The 14,113-nt window shown below is 37.3% G+C and overlaps 1 protein-coding gene across 18 annotated transcripts in view; it reads right to left on the reverse strand.

Annotated features, from left to right (window-relative positions):
- CBLB (Cbl proto-oncogene B) overlaps nucleotides 1–14,113 on the reverse strand; it is a 211,710-nt gene that overhangs the window by 197,069 nt on the left and 528 nt on the right. For 4 of the 18 annotated variants that reach the window (XR_010132893.1, XM_063703998.1, XM_063703997.1 and 1 more), the window contains exons 1-2: nucleotides 13,717–14,002; nucleotides 12,408–12,589 (exon numbers count right to left, since the gene is read on the reverse strand). Coding sequence is in view for 16 of the 18 variants with exons in the window: in XM_063703998.1 (XP_063560068.1) it covers nucleotides 12,408–12,575 (168 nt within the window). In the remaining 2 variants the exon portion in view is untranslated. Of the gene's footprint in view, nucleotides 1–12,407; nucleotides 12,590–13,260 lie in introns of all 18 variants that reach the window. The other 14 variants (XM_063703996.1, XM_063703992.1, XM_031009427.3 and 11 more) reach the window with 9 other exon arrangements.

The following is a 14,113-nucleotide window of genomic DNA, read 5'->3' on the forward strand; positions in this document are numbered from 1 at the left end:
CATTTACTTTGGGTTTAGTGGAAGGTATATGTGAGGCATACAGTCACTCCTGTAAAATGGTTTAATTACCGTCAGCAATCCCAGTGAAACTGAAATAAGGCAGGCAAAGAAAGAATATACTATTAATATATGATCTCATTTTCATATGCAAAATCTTAAAAGAAGGAGTTAAGCAACAAAGAAACAGAGGGTAGAACAGTGGGTGGGCCCCAGGGATGGGGAGGGGAAGAAATGGAGAGAAGAAGGTCAAAGAGTACAAATTTGCAGTTATGTAGGATAATTAATACTGGAGATCTAATGTACAGCATGAGGCCTATAGCTAATAATACTGTATTCTGAAAATTTGCTAAGAGAACAGAGTTTAAATGGTCTTACCACAGAAAGGTAATTATGGAATGTGAAGGATATGTTAATTTATTTGATGTAGTAACCATTTCACTATGTGTATATATATCAAAGCATCATGTTATACACCTTAAATAAATACAATATTTTTAAAATCTGTAATAGAACTTTTTTTAAAAGATGGTTTTAGAAATACCTGAGGCGCCCACAATGCTGACTAGCCTACCATGGGAACAGTGAAATCCAATTCAAATCTGGCAATTTCAATGTGTTTCATGGCACCCAAAACTGGAAGTATATGTGGTAACGGAAGATAATCAAAGTATAAAATGTACAGAGCCAAAAACTAGTCTAGATTATTTCTCTAATCACTTGTAGATATACCGGCTTTTTAAAAATTATAGTGCTTTGTGGATTTTTCTCATTCTAAAAAAAATTCACTTTCATAAACAATTTGATGTTTGTACTTTCGTATTCTTTATATTTAGAAAGATTCTTCCAAATTATATAAGTTTCAGGGGGCATAAAACATGGATCTGCCTCTGGGCACCCATAAAAGTGCCTGGGACAAATAAACAATCGAACTATAATAACTTCAAGCATAACGAACATAATAAATCAAGGAATCAACAAATTTAAAGAGTACTCTTATACACACTATCACACTTACTTTCTTAAAGAAATTGGCCAGGCGCAGTGGCTCACACCTGTAATCCCAGCACTTTGGGAGGCCGAGGCAGGCAGATGATGAGGTCAGGAGTTCGAGACCAGCCTGGCCAACATGGTGAAACCCTGTCTCTACTAAAAATACAAAAATTAGCTGGGCGTGGTGGCAGGTGCCTGTAATCCCAGCTACTAAGGAGGCTGAGGCAGGAGAATCACTTGAACCCGGGAGGCAGAGGTTGCAGTGAGCTGAGATCACATCACTGCACTCAGCCTGAACAAGAAAGCAAGACGCCATCTCAAAAAAAAAAAACAAAGAAAAGAAAAGAAAAAGAAAAAAAAGAAATCACTGGGGATCAGGGTTTTTTTCAGGGGGAGTAGATGGAGAGAAAAATCTGGTTCAAATTTCCAACCAACAGCCTCTAATTTAAGATGTTTTTCACATTAACCCAGGGCATGATCTTATATTCTTCCTCTTTGTAAACAATGCCTTAAAGCAGAATTGCTGAGTATATAACCAACAAATTAATGGATTGGTTGACTGCTATTTTTTTTTCACAAATAGTTTGATTGTATTATTTCCTTTATTTTTACAATTGAACTCTAAAGTATCAAGTATTCAAATTAATAATCCAAAGGTATAGGCTTAGTTAAAAAGTAATAATAGTATTTTTATCTCCAAGAAAGTCCCTGGAAAGGTAAGATGTCATCTCATTTACTAAATAACAGCAAATCTTTACAAAGTATAGCGAAAATGGCTGACAGAGCTTTTTTTACCCCCTTTTTAATATGTGATACGTTAGTATAATCAGAGTTCATTCTGCCCTAAAGATTAAGTCCCAAATATGCCAATTATTTAACAAATCCTGCTTGAAAAAGAATATGGTTTTTAAATTATTTAAACCAAAAATACTATCACAAGTATACATAAATACCAAGAATATTGCCACCAACATTGTACAGCAAGCATAGTTCAATTTCAGCAACATAAAACTTGGTGTAACATGTCACAGACTGATACACTATTTTCTTCTAGTTTGGGGACCAGGCAGCTTCAAATTCATTTCCTCTACTAGAGAACTTTTTAACTGATACATACAAAACTTCTGTCAGGTATTTTTTTCCAGACATTCCACATAAATATTCTTTGATAGAAACGTTTATGTTTTACAAATATTTAATTCACTATTCTTTATCTGAACTTTTTTCTCATTTGCTTTATTTAAAACTGTAATTCCATGCGGGAATTTATTGCTTTATCAGGTGGAAATTGTTTGAACTACTATATGCCAGGTACTGAGCTTAGAGCTAGGAAATTATAGATGACTAGAACATACTTCCTGATTCAAAGAGATGCAAAGAGTCTGGCAGAAGAGACGTAGTTCTCTATAATTAACTTAAGAGCAATGTAATTCTTGCTCTAAGGGATCTTAGTAAAGATTCCACCCAATCCATTCATTTCCAGATTTAAAAAAACTAAGAACTAGAAAGATTAAGGGACCATTAAAATATCATTAATCCAATACAAGAGCTTTTATCTTCTGAATATCGGGCTGATCTTTCTAACTATATCACAATTTAATTAAAATTAGGCATATAATTAATGATCCCTGCTAAACTCATTTACATTTTTATTTTATTCCATTTGCAAATTTACATAAACTTCAGGACCCATTTGTTAATTCAACAAACATTTATGTGGCAGGCATTGTTTCAGGCTCTAGGGAACACAGAAAGGAATAAACCACACACCTGCCCTCAAGCAGCTGTCTACTGGGAAAGACTGGTGGCTTAGGAAAAGAATTACAGGAGAATTTAGTGCTATGATGGAGGCAAGTACAAACTGCTACAGGAGAAAAGCAGCAGCTCACTCATCTCCACATAAGAGTGTCAGGAAATACATACTTAAATTTGCCAAAAGGAGTATTCTAGGCAAAGGAGTGTGCTAAGGCTTAAGAGACATGAGAGAGCAAGCATGTTAAGAGAGAAGTAAATGCAGTTATTCTAAAAGGTCAGAGCATAGGAAGGAAGGCTGTGAGTGAGTAGTACGAGAGATCTGAAATAGGCCAGAGTCAGTTCATCAAGGCCCTATAGGCTAAACTGTTTTCTAAATTTGCACTTGGGAAAGTGCAACATACAATGCTAAACTACTGTATGCCACTGAATGCGCAGTTCATCAGTTGGATTACTATTAAACCCTGTGATTTATGACAGCTTCTGCCAAAAATGAATAACCCTACATCAGGACTATGACTTCTAAGCAGGTCAAATTCAATTCCATTCAATAAATATTTATTGAATACCTGCTATGTGCAAGGAGCTGCAAAAGCCAGGAAAGAAAAATTGCTTTTCTAAAAGCAGTATATTAGAGAGAAAATCAAGCTCACCACCAGGGTCAAGTTCAGATTCAAATGGTTACACCTCTTCTAGAAATACCTAAATTGCTTCCTAGAATGAAGCTTGGTACTAACACAGAAGAGCTTTGACAAAGAACAAATCTGTAGTCACATTATAAAATGATGAACTTTGTAGGGCACCGATTGGTGCATAAAAGAATTGGTTCGATAGCAATATTGCTCTTTTCTGTTGAACTAAAAGGCAAAACGTTTATTATTGGAATTAGGCTGAAAATTCCACTATAGCCATTGACTCAAAAAATTTGGAAATTACCAGGACCAATTCCTTTTGACGTGTCAATACTGAAATACAGAACTAGAACCTAACTAAGGTTACTGCTCAGAACCCTGATAGCTGGACTTGAGAATCAGGAACTGTCTCCATACCAATATACAACTGAGTTTTGTATTTGCTTAAATGTATTAGAAATATTTAAGGAGACTCTCTCTGTACATGCATTGTTTCACATGAATAAAAATATATTATTAATATATTGGCTATGCATTCCAATACATAAATATGTATTTAGATACATATATTCAACCATATCAAAGCAAAAGCACAAATACAAAAACAGGATTTACTAATGCTATAAGAATTTTCAAAGTCATTACTTATTCTTGGAATAATCTTGCATTTAAAGAGTTTTCTGACTGCACCTTAATTAAAACTTCCAGCCAAAATGTAATAAAAATGTATTAGATCAGATAGTACATTCCTTGCAAACAAGGTTCAAACCAGCCTGTGAAACATAGGAAAGAACTTTTACCAAATAAAATGAAAATTTCAACAGTAAGGAATTGTGCCTATACTATAAGACTTTCATTATAAAGCATGCCTCACTTCATGGAGCATTCAGTTATACTGAATCAAGTCATATACTCTCAAGTGAACTGCCTCATTCTTAAAAACAATATAGAAAGCCCTGGGCTAGGCGCGGTGGCTCACGCCTGTAATCCCAGCACTTTGGGAGGCTGAGGCGAGCAGATCACGAGGTCAGGAGATTGAGAACATCTTGGCTAACACGGTGAAACCCTGTTTCTACTAAAAATACAAAAACAAAATTAGCAGGGTGTGGTGGCAGGCGCCTGCAGTCCCAGGTACTTGGGAGGCTGAGGCAGGAGAATGGCGTGAACCCAGGAGACGGAGCTTGCAGTGAGCCGAGATCGCGCCACTGCACTCCAGCACTCCAACCTGGGCCACAGAGTGAGACTCCGTGTCAGAAAAAAAAAAAGAGAAAGCCCTGTCCTCCTCCTATAAATGTTAGAAGAGGTTTCTTATTACAGTTACCTAAAAGTATATATATATCTCTCTCTTTATAATAACAGGTACCAAAGAGTTCTTTGGGTTCTTTCCATTTTAATGCAGCAAATAATTACTAAATATAAAAATTATAAAAATGTATTTTACTAAGTATAAAAATATACAGTGTAAAAAAGTATAAAAATACACTTTTTTAATAGATTATTCATTGGGCAGAACAAAGTTGGCATATAAAATTGATCATGAGTCCAGCACAGCTGAATTTACAGAAAATTACCAAGACCTTTATGGTTTTCCACGAAGATGTCTTCAGAAGATTGACATTAAGAAGCACCATTAAAGAACTGACTAGTTGTAATTAAAATATCAATTGTGTATTCTGTTCACTCTCTTTCTTCCAAATGAGAATGGAACTTCCTTGAAGGTGAAGAACAGTCTTTCTCATTGGTCTCTATCACCTAATATGGAACTTTGCATATAGTAGATGTGCAACTAATATTTGATGGCAGAAAGGAGGAAGAGGAGGAGGAAGCAAACAAGGTAAGGACGAACCTCTCAGGAAAATTATATTACAAATAGCATATCCACAACTATATTGAATAAAGCTGCCTAAAAATCAGTACAAAATTTGGAGAAGAATTTGATAATATCAAATATGGAAGTGGAGGAGGGGAAATGCCCTTTTGATTTACTTCCTTTGGAAAAAGGAAGCATCATATTATTCCATGGAGCAGTGTGCTTCACTCTTCATACTGTGAACACAGACATTAGAATCAAGCAAACCTAGGATCTGGCCCTAACATTTACTAGCTTTACAACCTTGGGCAGGGTTCTTCTTCGGGAAACCTCTTAGGATATTATAATTCTTACAAGAGGAAATGTAAAGTGCTATGCACTGTGTCCAGAACATAGTTAGCCCTATCTCCTTCTTAATATTTCTTCTCCCTTCCATATTTTACATTCCATCACAAGGCAAAATCCCTGCAGATTTTGCAAAGGTATGAAAATTAGACCAAGGGCACTGAACAGTTTGTTGAGGATCATGATTTTTAGAAGTTCTTTTAGCTCATAAAGTTACTCATGCTGCCTAAAACCCTTAAAAAGCCTGGAATGTTCTGTGCAGAAAAGCAGGAAATAAGGCTAAGCCCAGGTCAGTGTTCCTGTCAGCTGACATGGAATCCTCTGGTTTCTTCAAACCCAAGAGGCTCTCAGGAAAAGACATAGGGCTTTAATATTTTTTTAAATCTTTTAACAGGTAGAATATTATAACTATTAATACTTTTTTCATTGATACTGTAAGATAATATAAGCTCAACAAATCATGTAAATGTAACTATGTTAAAAACCTATAAAATGTGTTGGATATTTTCAAAATGTGTCTTTCATTACTTGAAAAAAATTAGCAACCTACAAATACTTAAAAACAAAAAACAAAAAACTTTAGTAAAATTGTAATATTATTAATATACGCCCAAGCAGAGTAGATAAAAATAGCACTGTGGCATCCTTTAAGTCACAGCAAGTGTATAATAAGATGAACTTAATATTAAAGATGAGAACTGATTTCCATTTTAATTTTTTACTTATTTACCCACTTAATTGCTAGAAGACTAGTTAAAATACATATATTGCATATTTCATGATACAAAAATTAAAAACATGGTTTAAACATTATAAATATTATGCCTTAAATCACTTCCTGACAACCCAATATAAAATTTACAAATTCCCTCAAAACTTCTCCGTATATTCCCTTGCTTTCCTCCTGTGTAAGTGGAAGTTACATTTATCCGCCAAGATTAACCCTTCTACTTGTTCCTACTCTTTCCCTCCCACAGTTTAATCTAGAATGCTACTGCTTCAACTATTTCTTTTTCCCTTGCATCTTAAGCCATTCCCTAACCACATCCTTTCCAATCAATCTTTTTTTTTTCCCACCAATCTTTGAACCTCTCCTATGGTGCGTGCACACATACACACACACACACACAGACATACATACACACACACACACACACACACACATACATACACACACACACGCACACAGAGAGTTATTTCAATGATGTTCAAATCCTCAAGCTAACAGAACTCCCTTCCTTTTCATTGTTGTTACAGTTCTAGAACAATTTTTAAATAATCCACATACTCATTTTAATCTCACCCCATCACATAAGTTAAACTGCTCCACAAAGGTCAATAATGGCCTCTAATCATACAATTCAATGACTTCTTAACTTTTCACCCTGTTTGGTTCTCTCCACTTGAATCTGAACTTAGTTTTATCAGAACTTCAGATTTTATCTTCTTCTTAAAGCTGTTTGTACCTAGGATATCAATATGGTTTAATTCTACCTTTCTCATCACTAATCTATGTAGGATTCTCTTTCCTTCTCTGGTATTTAATTACACCCCTCAATCTCCCCAAAATTCAATTATCTGACTTTTTCTCTGAATTGCTCCCTCTACTCTTCCTCCGAAATCTCTGACAGTTATATAGCTTGAAATGCTATCTCTATGAGAATATCTACCAAATATGTGTCTCTTGTTTCTACTTCTCTCTTGAACTGTACACTTAATTTTCTGATTTTAAATGAAATTCACTCTGGTATGGTGAACTTAGCATGGCCAAAAACTAACCCCCACACTTCCTCTTTTCCTTCTTACGTTCCTTACCTCATTAAGTGCATCACTGCCTTCGGAGTCAACTAGGCTGAAAACCTCAAGAGTCACTTTCACTGCACCTTCTCTTTCATCCTCTAATTCTAAGGGGTCACCAAGACCTGTAGATTTTACCTCCAAAATGCGTCCCACATCTGAACCAACACTTGCTACACCTACTTCCAATTATCTAGGCCAGCATTTCATTATTTCTTGCCCAGACTGTTTTAATTCCTCTTGATCATTACTCTTGCTTTCAGTTTTTTTCTCTTAATTCAAGCTTTACAGAGTCAAGTAAGTATTCTATCAAAGCACAGCCCTGATGTTTTCCCTCCCTGATTAACAGCCTTCAATGGTTTTCTACCAAATAAATTAAGACAAAATTATTTGACAAAAGCAATCAAAACCTCTATCATCTTACCCTAACTTCCCCTCTCTTACTCAACAATCTATCATTCCTTCAACCTAACATGTCCTCCATCCATCTCACTGGAATCCAACCCATGAGCTGGACAGTACCTCCTCCATGCTTCATTCTACACCAACTTTTCACCCTTAGCAAGCAACGGTTCACCTCTGCCACGTACTACATCTCAGCACTTTATTTATACTACCTTAAAGCACTTACTACATTTTACTCTATGGCATAGCTATTTGGAAATGTCTGTCTTTCCATAGTTGAGGCTTGATAAATGAATGATGAAATCAACAGACAGCACATAAAGCACCTTCTAAAAAGAAGAAAGAAATAGATTCAAAATCTGAATGCTAAAAATTCTGTAATATTTAAAAGACTATTAACTGATTAAGGCCTGCATTATATGAATGCCTTATATCACAGGGATAAACCAAGGTAAGTCTTCATAGGATTCCTTTAAATCTTTCACTTTATCAATAGCTTTTCTAAGAAGTCATGTACCAAACTTTGGGATCACTTCATTTATCACAACACAAATTCAAAACTGAACTGAGTACTAAACAAAACTGTCCAGACAATTTGTTATTATCCCCTAACCAAGTCTAATACAACCCATGATTCTGCTAAGGTGGAACAACTTCAGTGAGGAAAAGGAAATATGTCAAGAAGTATAATTCAAATGAATGATATCCCTTGTTTTAAGGCTCTAGGAATGTAAGAGTCTCCAACTTAGTAAACACAAACAACAGGCATCTAAAACCTGTCTTAGTCCACATGGAATATCTTTCAGAGATATGAGGAACTCAGCTTAGAAAAGAAAGTTGACTTGTATTCTTTAAAATATTTATATATAATCCAAGCATCCTTGATTGACAAACTTTAAAATATATTATGATCACAATTAAATTAAAAGGAGTATAAATTATATTTCAAGCTTGAAAAATGTACTAAATAGACTGAGGGCAAAAGGCAGGAAAAGCCTACTGGGCATCATCACTTCCTAAATGCTTTTTAAATTCTTTTGGTAATGTAATTTAAAATAAATGACAAGGACAGCAAAACAAAAATTTGAGGCAGGTACTCAGAGTGCTTTGTTCTTCAGCATCAATTAATTATTTTCTAATTTCCTAAGCATCCATGTATGCTCAGTACATTTAGTATCTATTAGATGGAAAATTGTTTCTTCTATTTTCCATCACCTGGCTAAGATTCTTATGAAAACCATGCTCAGGAACCTCACATTAATAAATTATCATTCCAACCATACTGATTAGTAATCATTTCCTTACTCTCACCTCAGCATTTCCAACAAGAACACAATAATGCTGTTCCTAAAAGGCAATGGCCAGCAGAATCCAGACAGAAAACTGTCTGAACACTGGCCAGAAAAACAAGGAGGATGTTCTCTACTCTGTTCCCACTGTACTTAGGGTTTGTAATACAGCCCTTTCCATACTACATGGCAATTATCCATTTATGTGTTTGGCTCTGATACTGTTCTCTGAGTTCCTTGACAGGTCAAAGGCGGGATTTTATGTCTTGTCTAGCTTCATATCCCCAGTAACGAGCACTCAGTGGAAACACAGTAGGCCCTCAAAAAATGTTTATTAAGTGTTTAAGAAACCTTGTCTCTTGAATAGCTTCAGAACAGACTCCACATTTCATTCTGGCGCACTTGAACCTAGATATGTATTCATGATTAATACTTCTATCACTGTATCAAATAAGCATCCACTGATGTGAGGGCTTCTGGGTCGGCTATCAAATTACACATACACAGAGCTAAGGCCAGAAAATCTGTAATGGGATGTTTTGGGATATGCTACTATCTACTATTCTTTTCCTCAAAACATGGACTATGCTAACTCTGTGCTACTGATTTTCTGTCACAAAACACTCTACATCTTATAAGGAACACAACTGAGCAATTACGCTCTCCTATTCTCAGTGACCTTAGAGCAAAAGCCTGCCCTCTGAAAACAGAACATTAATTGGAAAGAATTTCAATTGACCATTTTAAATTCCAGAGGCCAAGAAATGGTAAAACTACATACTCACTAGATATTTCCCCTACAACCCAAGACTGCTTCATTATTCCCTGTAAAAATAGTTATTTTACTTTATTGGTAGCTGAAACACACTGAAATTGAAGCTTGTGTTCATATTTATACTTCCAAGATCTACCCTTGCAAAGAGGCTTCATAAGAAAAAAATATTAACTATACACTTAACTCTGCCTTTTACATACCTACCAATTAGACTTGAAAATTGCTATTTTCTGTTATTCACAAACTAAATTCATGCTATTGCAGTTATTTTTTTAAAAAGGTAATGTGTCAAGGGATTAACTTCAGAACTAATAATAAAGTTCCTGATGTAATCATCAGGACAATGTTGATATTATGAGCCACTTCCTTCACCACTAACAAATAAGAAAAGATAAACAAAAGAGGGGGATGTTTCTGTACTGCACACTTATATACTGCCAATTAGTAATTATCAATGCCTTTCTATTTACTGTATCTTACAGTAAAAATAAACATACTGAATTCTTTCATAATAATTTATGCGATTTCTCTCCACAAAGCCCCTGGGTACATTCACAAATGAACACAACCATTTTCATCTTTGACAAATAATGAAGATAAACAGGCAATGTACATTTGCCAACACCCGCACCCACATCCCACTAAGTAGAGACTTTTGATAATAGATTTCCTTGTTGGATCAAGTTTCTCAATTGGAGAGACTAAACCTAAACCCACAGAAGGGTTAATAAAATAAACAATAGCAGATGTTTAACTATCAAATAACCATCTATTTTACCATAACTCATGGTGAAATAATTAAAAGTGAATAAAACTTATGTTAACAACCAGTTACAGACCAAAATTGTGTACATCATTTTTAATGTTTCAAAAATAATGATTTTATAGTAACTATAGCTCACCACATCCTTATATAAATCTTTTTGATTTGATGTCCTAACACAAATGTACAAACACTGACCACTCAAAGTTGGAGGGTGGGGGAAAAAGAACAGCCCCTTTATAGAATCTGAACCATTTGCTGTCCACTTACATAGCAGATAAGTTAGAGAAAAACCTTGAATTCCTTCTCTTACCCCAACTAATGATTTAGGCAGTGAGAGTGACCTTCAAATGCACACTCTTTAGCAAAGACAAGATAGGCAGCATTGTGCTTGACAAATATATGCTATTTTTCCAATTGAATAGTCCTTATTCTAAAGTATCCAATGCTAAAATCAAAACTGAACCCCAAGCAGCAAGTTGCAATATTCTGACACTATGACATCATTCTGTCTGGAGCACTTTAATATAACAATTTGAATAAATTGGCAGAAGCGTAAATAGGTCACACTGAAGCCCAAAACTAAGGCTATTTATCTGGCAAAAATATTCTGGCTCTGCATTTAGCACCATTGCCTGTAGAATGACAGGCCAGTCATTCATCTGTGTGTCCTTTTCCATCAGAATAAATGAAAATAATGGAAATCTTGTCACGTTCGTATATTGCTACTACTACTGACAGTGGCTTTTGTAGCCAATATTTACAGACAGGAGCAAATCAAAGCAAAGATGAATGTTACCACATGATTTCATGGATGCTTTGGCACATCCTTACACAGAAATTTGTTTTTAAAACCTCCATTTCTTCAGTTATAAAGATACTGAGTCTTGCCTCAACTAAACTTATAATTAGCCCCAGATATCTATGAAATAAAGTCATAATGTGTTCCAAACATTTACTAATAAATCCAGGACAGTGCTACTGCTTCAAAAAAAAGAATTATTAATTTTTGCAAAGCAGCAAGCTACATCTTAAATTTATTTTATAATCATACTTAGTAAGGTAGGATACTGACAGCTACAGTTTCTGAGTAAATCTCTGTAATGTATTCAGATTGACTTCTCTGGATACTGACACCCATCATGATTTCTTCTTGTGAAATTATAGTTTGTCTGAAAGCAACATGCAGAAACCACAGAGGTTTCTGATACTCTCAGCCTCACCACCCCCAACATAAATTTTCCTTTCACAATAAACAATGTGCCATCGAAAGGTTTCCTGTTTCAAAATGGAATAGTAGATGAAAGAAACTGTTAACTCTCCCATTAACAACAAAAAAAGTTTCTTAATGAAGATGAATTCTCAAAGATGAAAATGGAAACTCCCTCAACTACTGCTTCTTCACTTAAGAACTAATCTGTTTCTTTCCCCAGTAAATATTTTCAGTATCATACCAGATGATTGTCATGAGTGGTCAAAGACTTAAATAACCTGCTGGTACTCTTTTGTTATCTAAGAGCAACACAACCTCACAGAAGACAGAACAAACACTTCCAAGCATTCTATGGCCATACACCAACAAAAAGCAGCCAATGGTAAAACTTTACATACTGAGTCATGTAGAGGAACTCTGAACCTTAAAGAGTAGAAAGGATGAAAGCTTAAAAAAAAAAAAAAGTCTTTGAATCCAACTTTTCAAAAAACACAGAGTTGAAGAAAAATGATGAATTGAAATCAAAAGATTGTTGCCATAACAATGGTTGGTATTAATTAACAGTATAAATAAATCTGGAGAAACCACAGACAAAGTGAATAGTGTTTCGCACAGGCAACGTCAGACAGAACTTACCACTTTGTCCATGAGCTTCCAAGTCTTCTCCACGGTCCTGCGATCTGCGGCAGCTTGCTTAGGGGGTCCAACTGCATCCTGAATAGCATCAATAATACCCAAAATTCGACCTTTTCGGGGATTTCCTCCTCGACCACCAGGGTTTCTGCCATTCATTGAGTTTGCCATCTGGAATTTTAGTTCTTTAAAAGGCAGATTTAAAAAAAGAAAAGTTAGTTGGTTTTGAATATTTACCCACCAGAAAACTAGAGACTAACTTGTACCCACTGCATCTTCCTCCATCAATTAGAGCAAAACCAAAAGTTCCAGATTCATCTTTATCAATAAGCTTGTGAATTTACACTCTGAATCTTTACACACAGTAGTTTTAGGAGCAGTGATCCTAGATTTGCTTTTACAATACTAAGAGTTAAAGATGCATCCTGCTCACGTTTCAAGTAGCTAAGGCTGAACTAATACCCAACTCATAAAAAAAAAAAGAACAAACAAAACTTAAACAGGTTTCCCCCACCTAGATAAAAACAGAATGTTCTTCCCCTCCTGCCTTAATTCCAATTCAAAATACCAGAACAACTGAAGGTCCTATCATACATTTTGGGAGCCTTATGCAGAAACTTCACTTTCACTCTGTTAGATTTCTCCAAGTTATATAAACATAAAGATTATCCTACACAAACGTAAGGGACAGCTCTGTTGTCAACAAAAGCACAGAACATGTCCCACACTAAAACCACCAAGTACGGACACACGAACACCTTTCTTTAAAACAACGCGGTGAGTCGTTATTCCCAAGAACCAAATGAAATTAACACACAAATAGCCCATTTGAAAAGAGAAAAGAGAGAAAACTGACAAGAGCGGCCACGGAAAGGAGGAGTTCACTTCTCTGGCTCCTCGCCTCTGCTCTCACCCAAAGCTTTGTTTCAGGACGCCTGTGTCCCTTCCCTGCTCAGGCCCCTTCTCGGCCCCTCGGGTCTGAGCTGCAGAAGGAAGGTGGACTGGGAGGGGACAAAGTGTCCCTCCCGTGCCCGCAGCACCGTCCGTCTAGGGCGCGGGAGGGACACTGTGGGCTCGGCGCCTGGCTGGACGCGCCTCCCGGCCGCCTGCTGCAGTCCTCACCGCCGTCTGCCTGGACGCCCTCTCCCTCCTCCCCGGCCTGCGGGTTCTGGTCTTTAAATGCCCCACTTCAAACTGGACGGCGGCGGCAAAGGCAACTGAGAGCCAGGGCTGTCCCCTCTTCCTCCTTGGCCCGCGCCTGGCTACCCGGCAAGAAGTGTGGAGCCTCCCCGGCGACCCCTTCCCTTCTTGCCTTTCGGCGCCGTAGCTGTCCAGAGACACGCGTGTGCGCGGGTCCCACTCCACACGCACGCAGCCCAGTGTGTGTGGGGAGCCCCGGCGGGGAGTGGGATCGCTGAGAACAGCTCACTCCCGAAGAAGGAGCAACCCAGCGCGCAGGCCTCCGAGACGTGGAAACGCAACAATTACCGTCAAGACAAATCCACACCCGCTCTCCCCTCCCGCCCGACTCGGGGAGGCCGCGGGACGCCGCAGCAGCACTAGCAGGAGGAGGAGACCGCTCGCTGGACACCCCACCCCTGTGGCACACACAGGACCCTGGCTCGGGGCGGGGCGGGGCGAGGGCGGGGCCGGGCGCCGCTGAGCCAATGCCGTGCAACCGCGCACTGCCCGACAGCGAGTGCAGCCAA

The sequence above is a fragment of the Gorilla gorilla genome, chromosome 2, assembly GCF_029281585.2.
Source record: "Gorilla gorilla gorilla isolate KB3781 chromosome 2, NHGRI_mGorGor1-v2.1_pri, whole genome shotgun sequence".
NCBI lineage: Eukaryota > Metazoa > Chordata > Mammalia > Primates > Hominidae > Gorilla > Gorilla gorilla.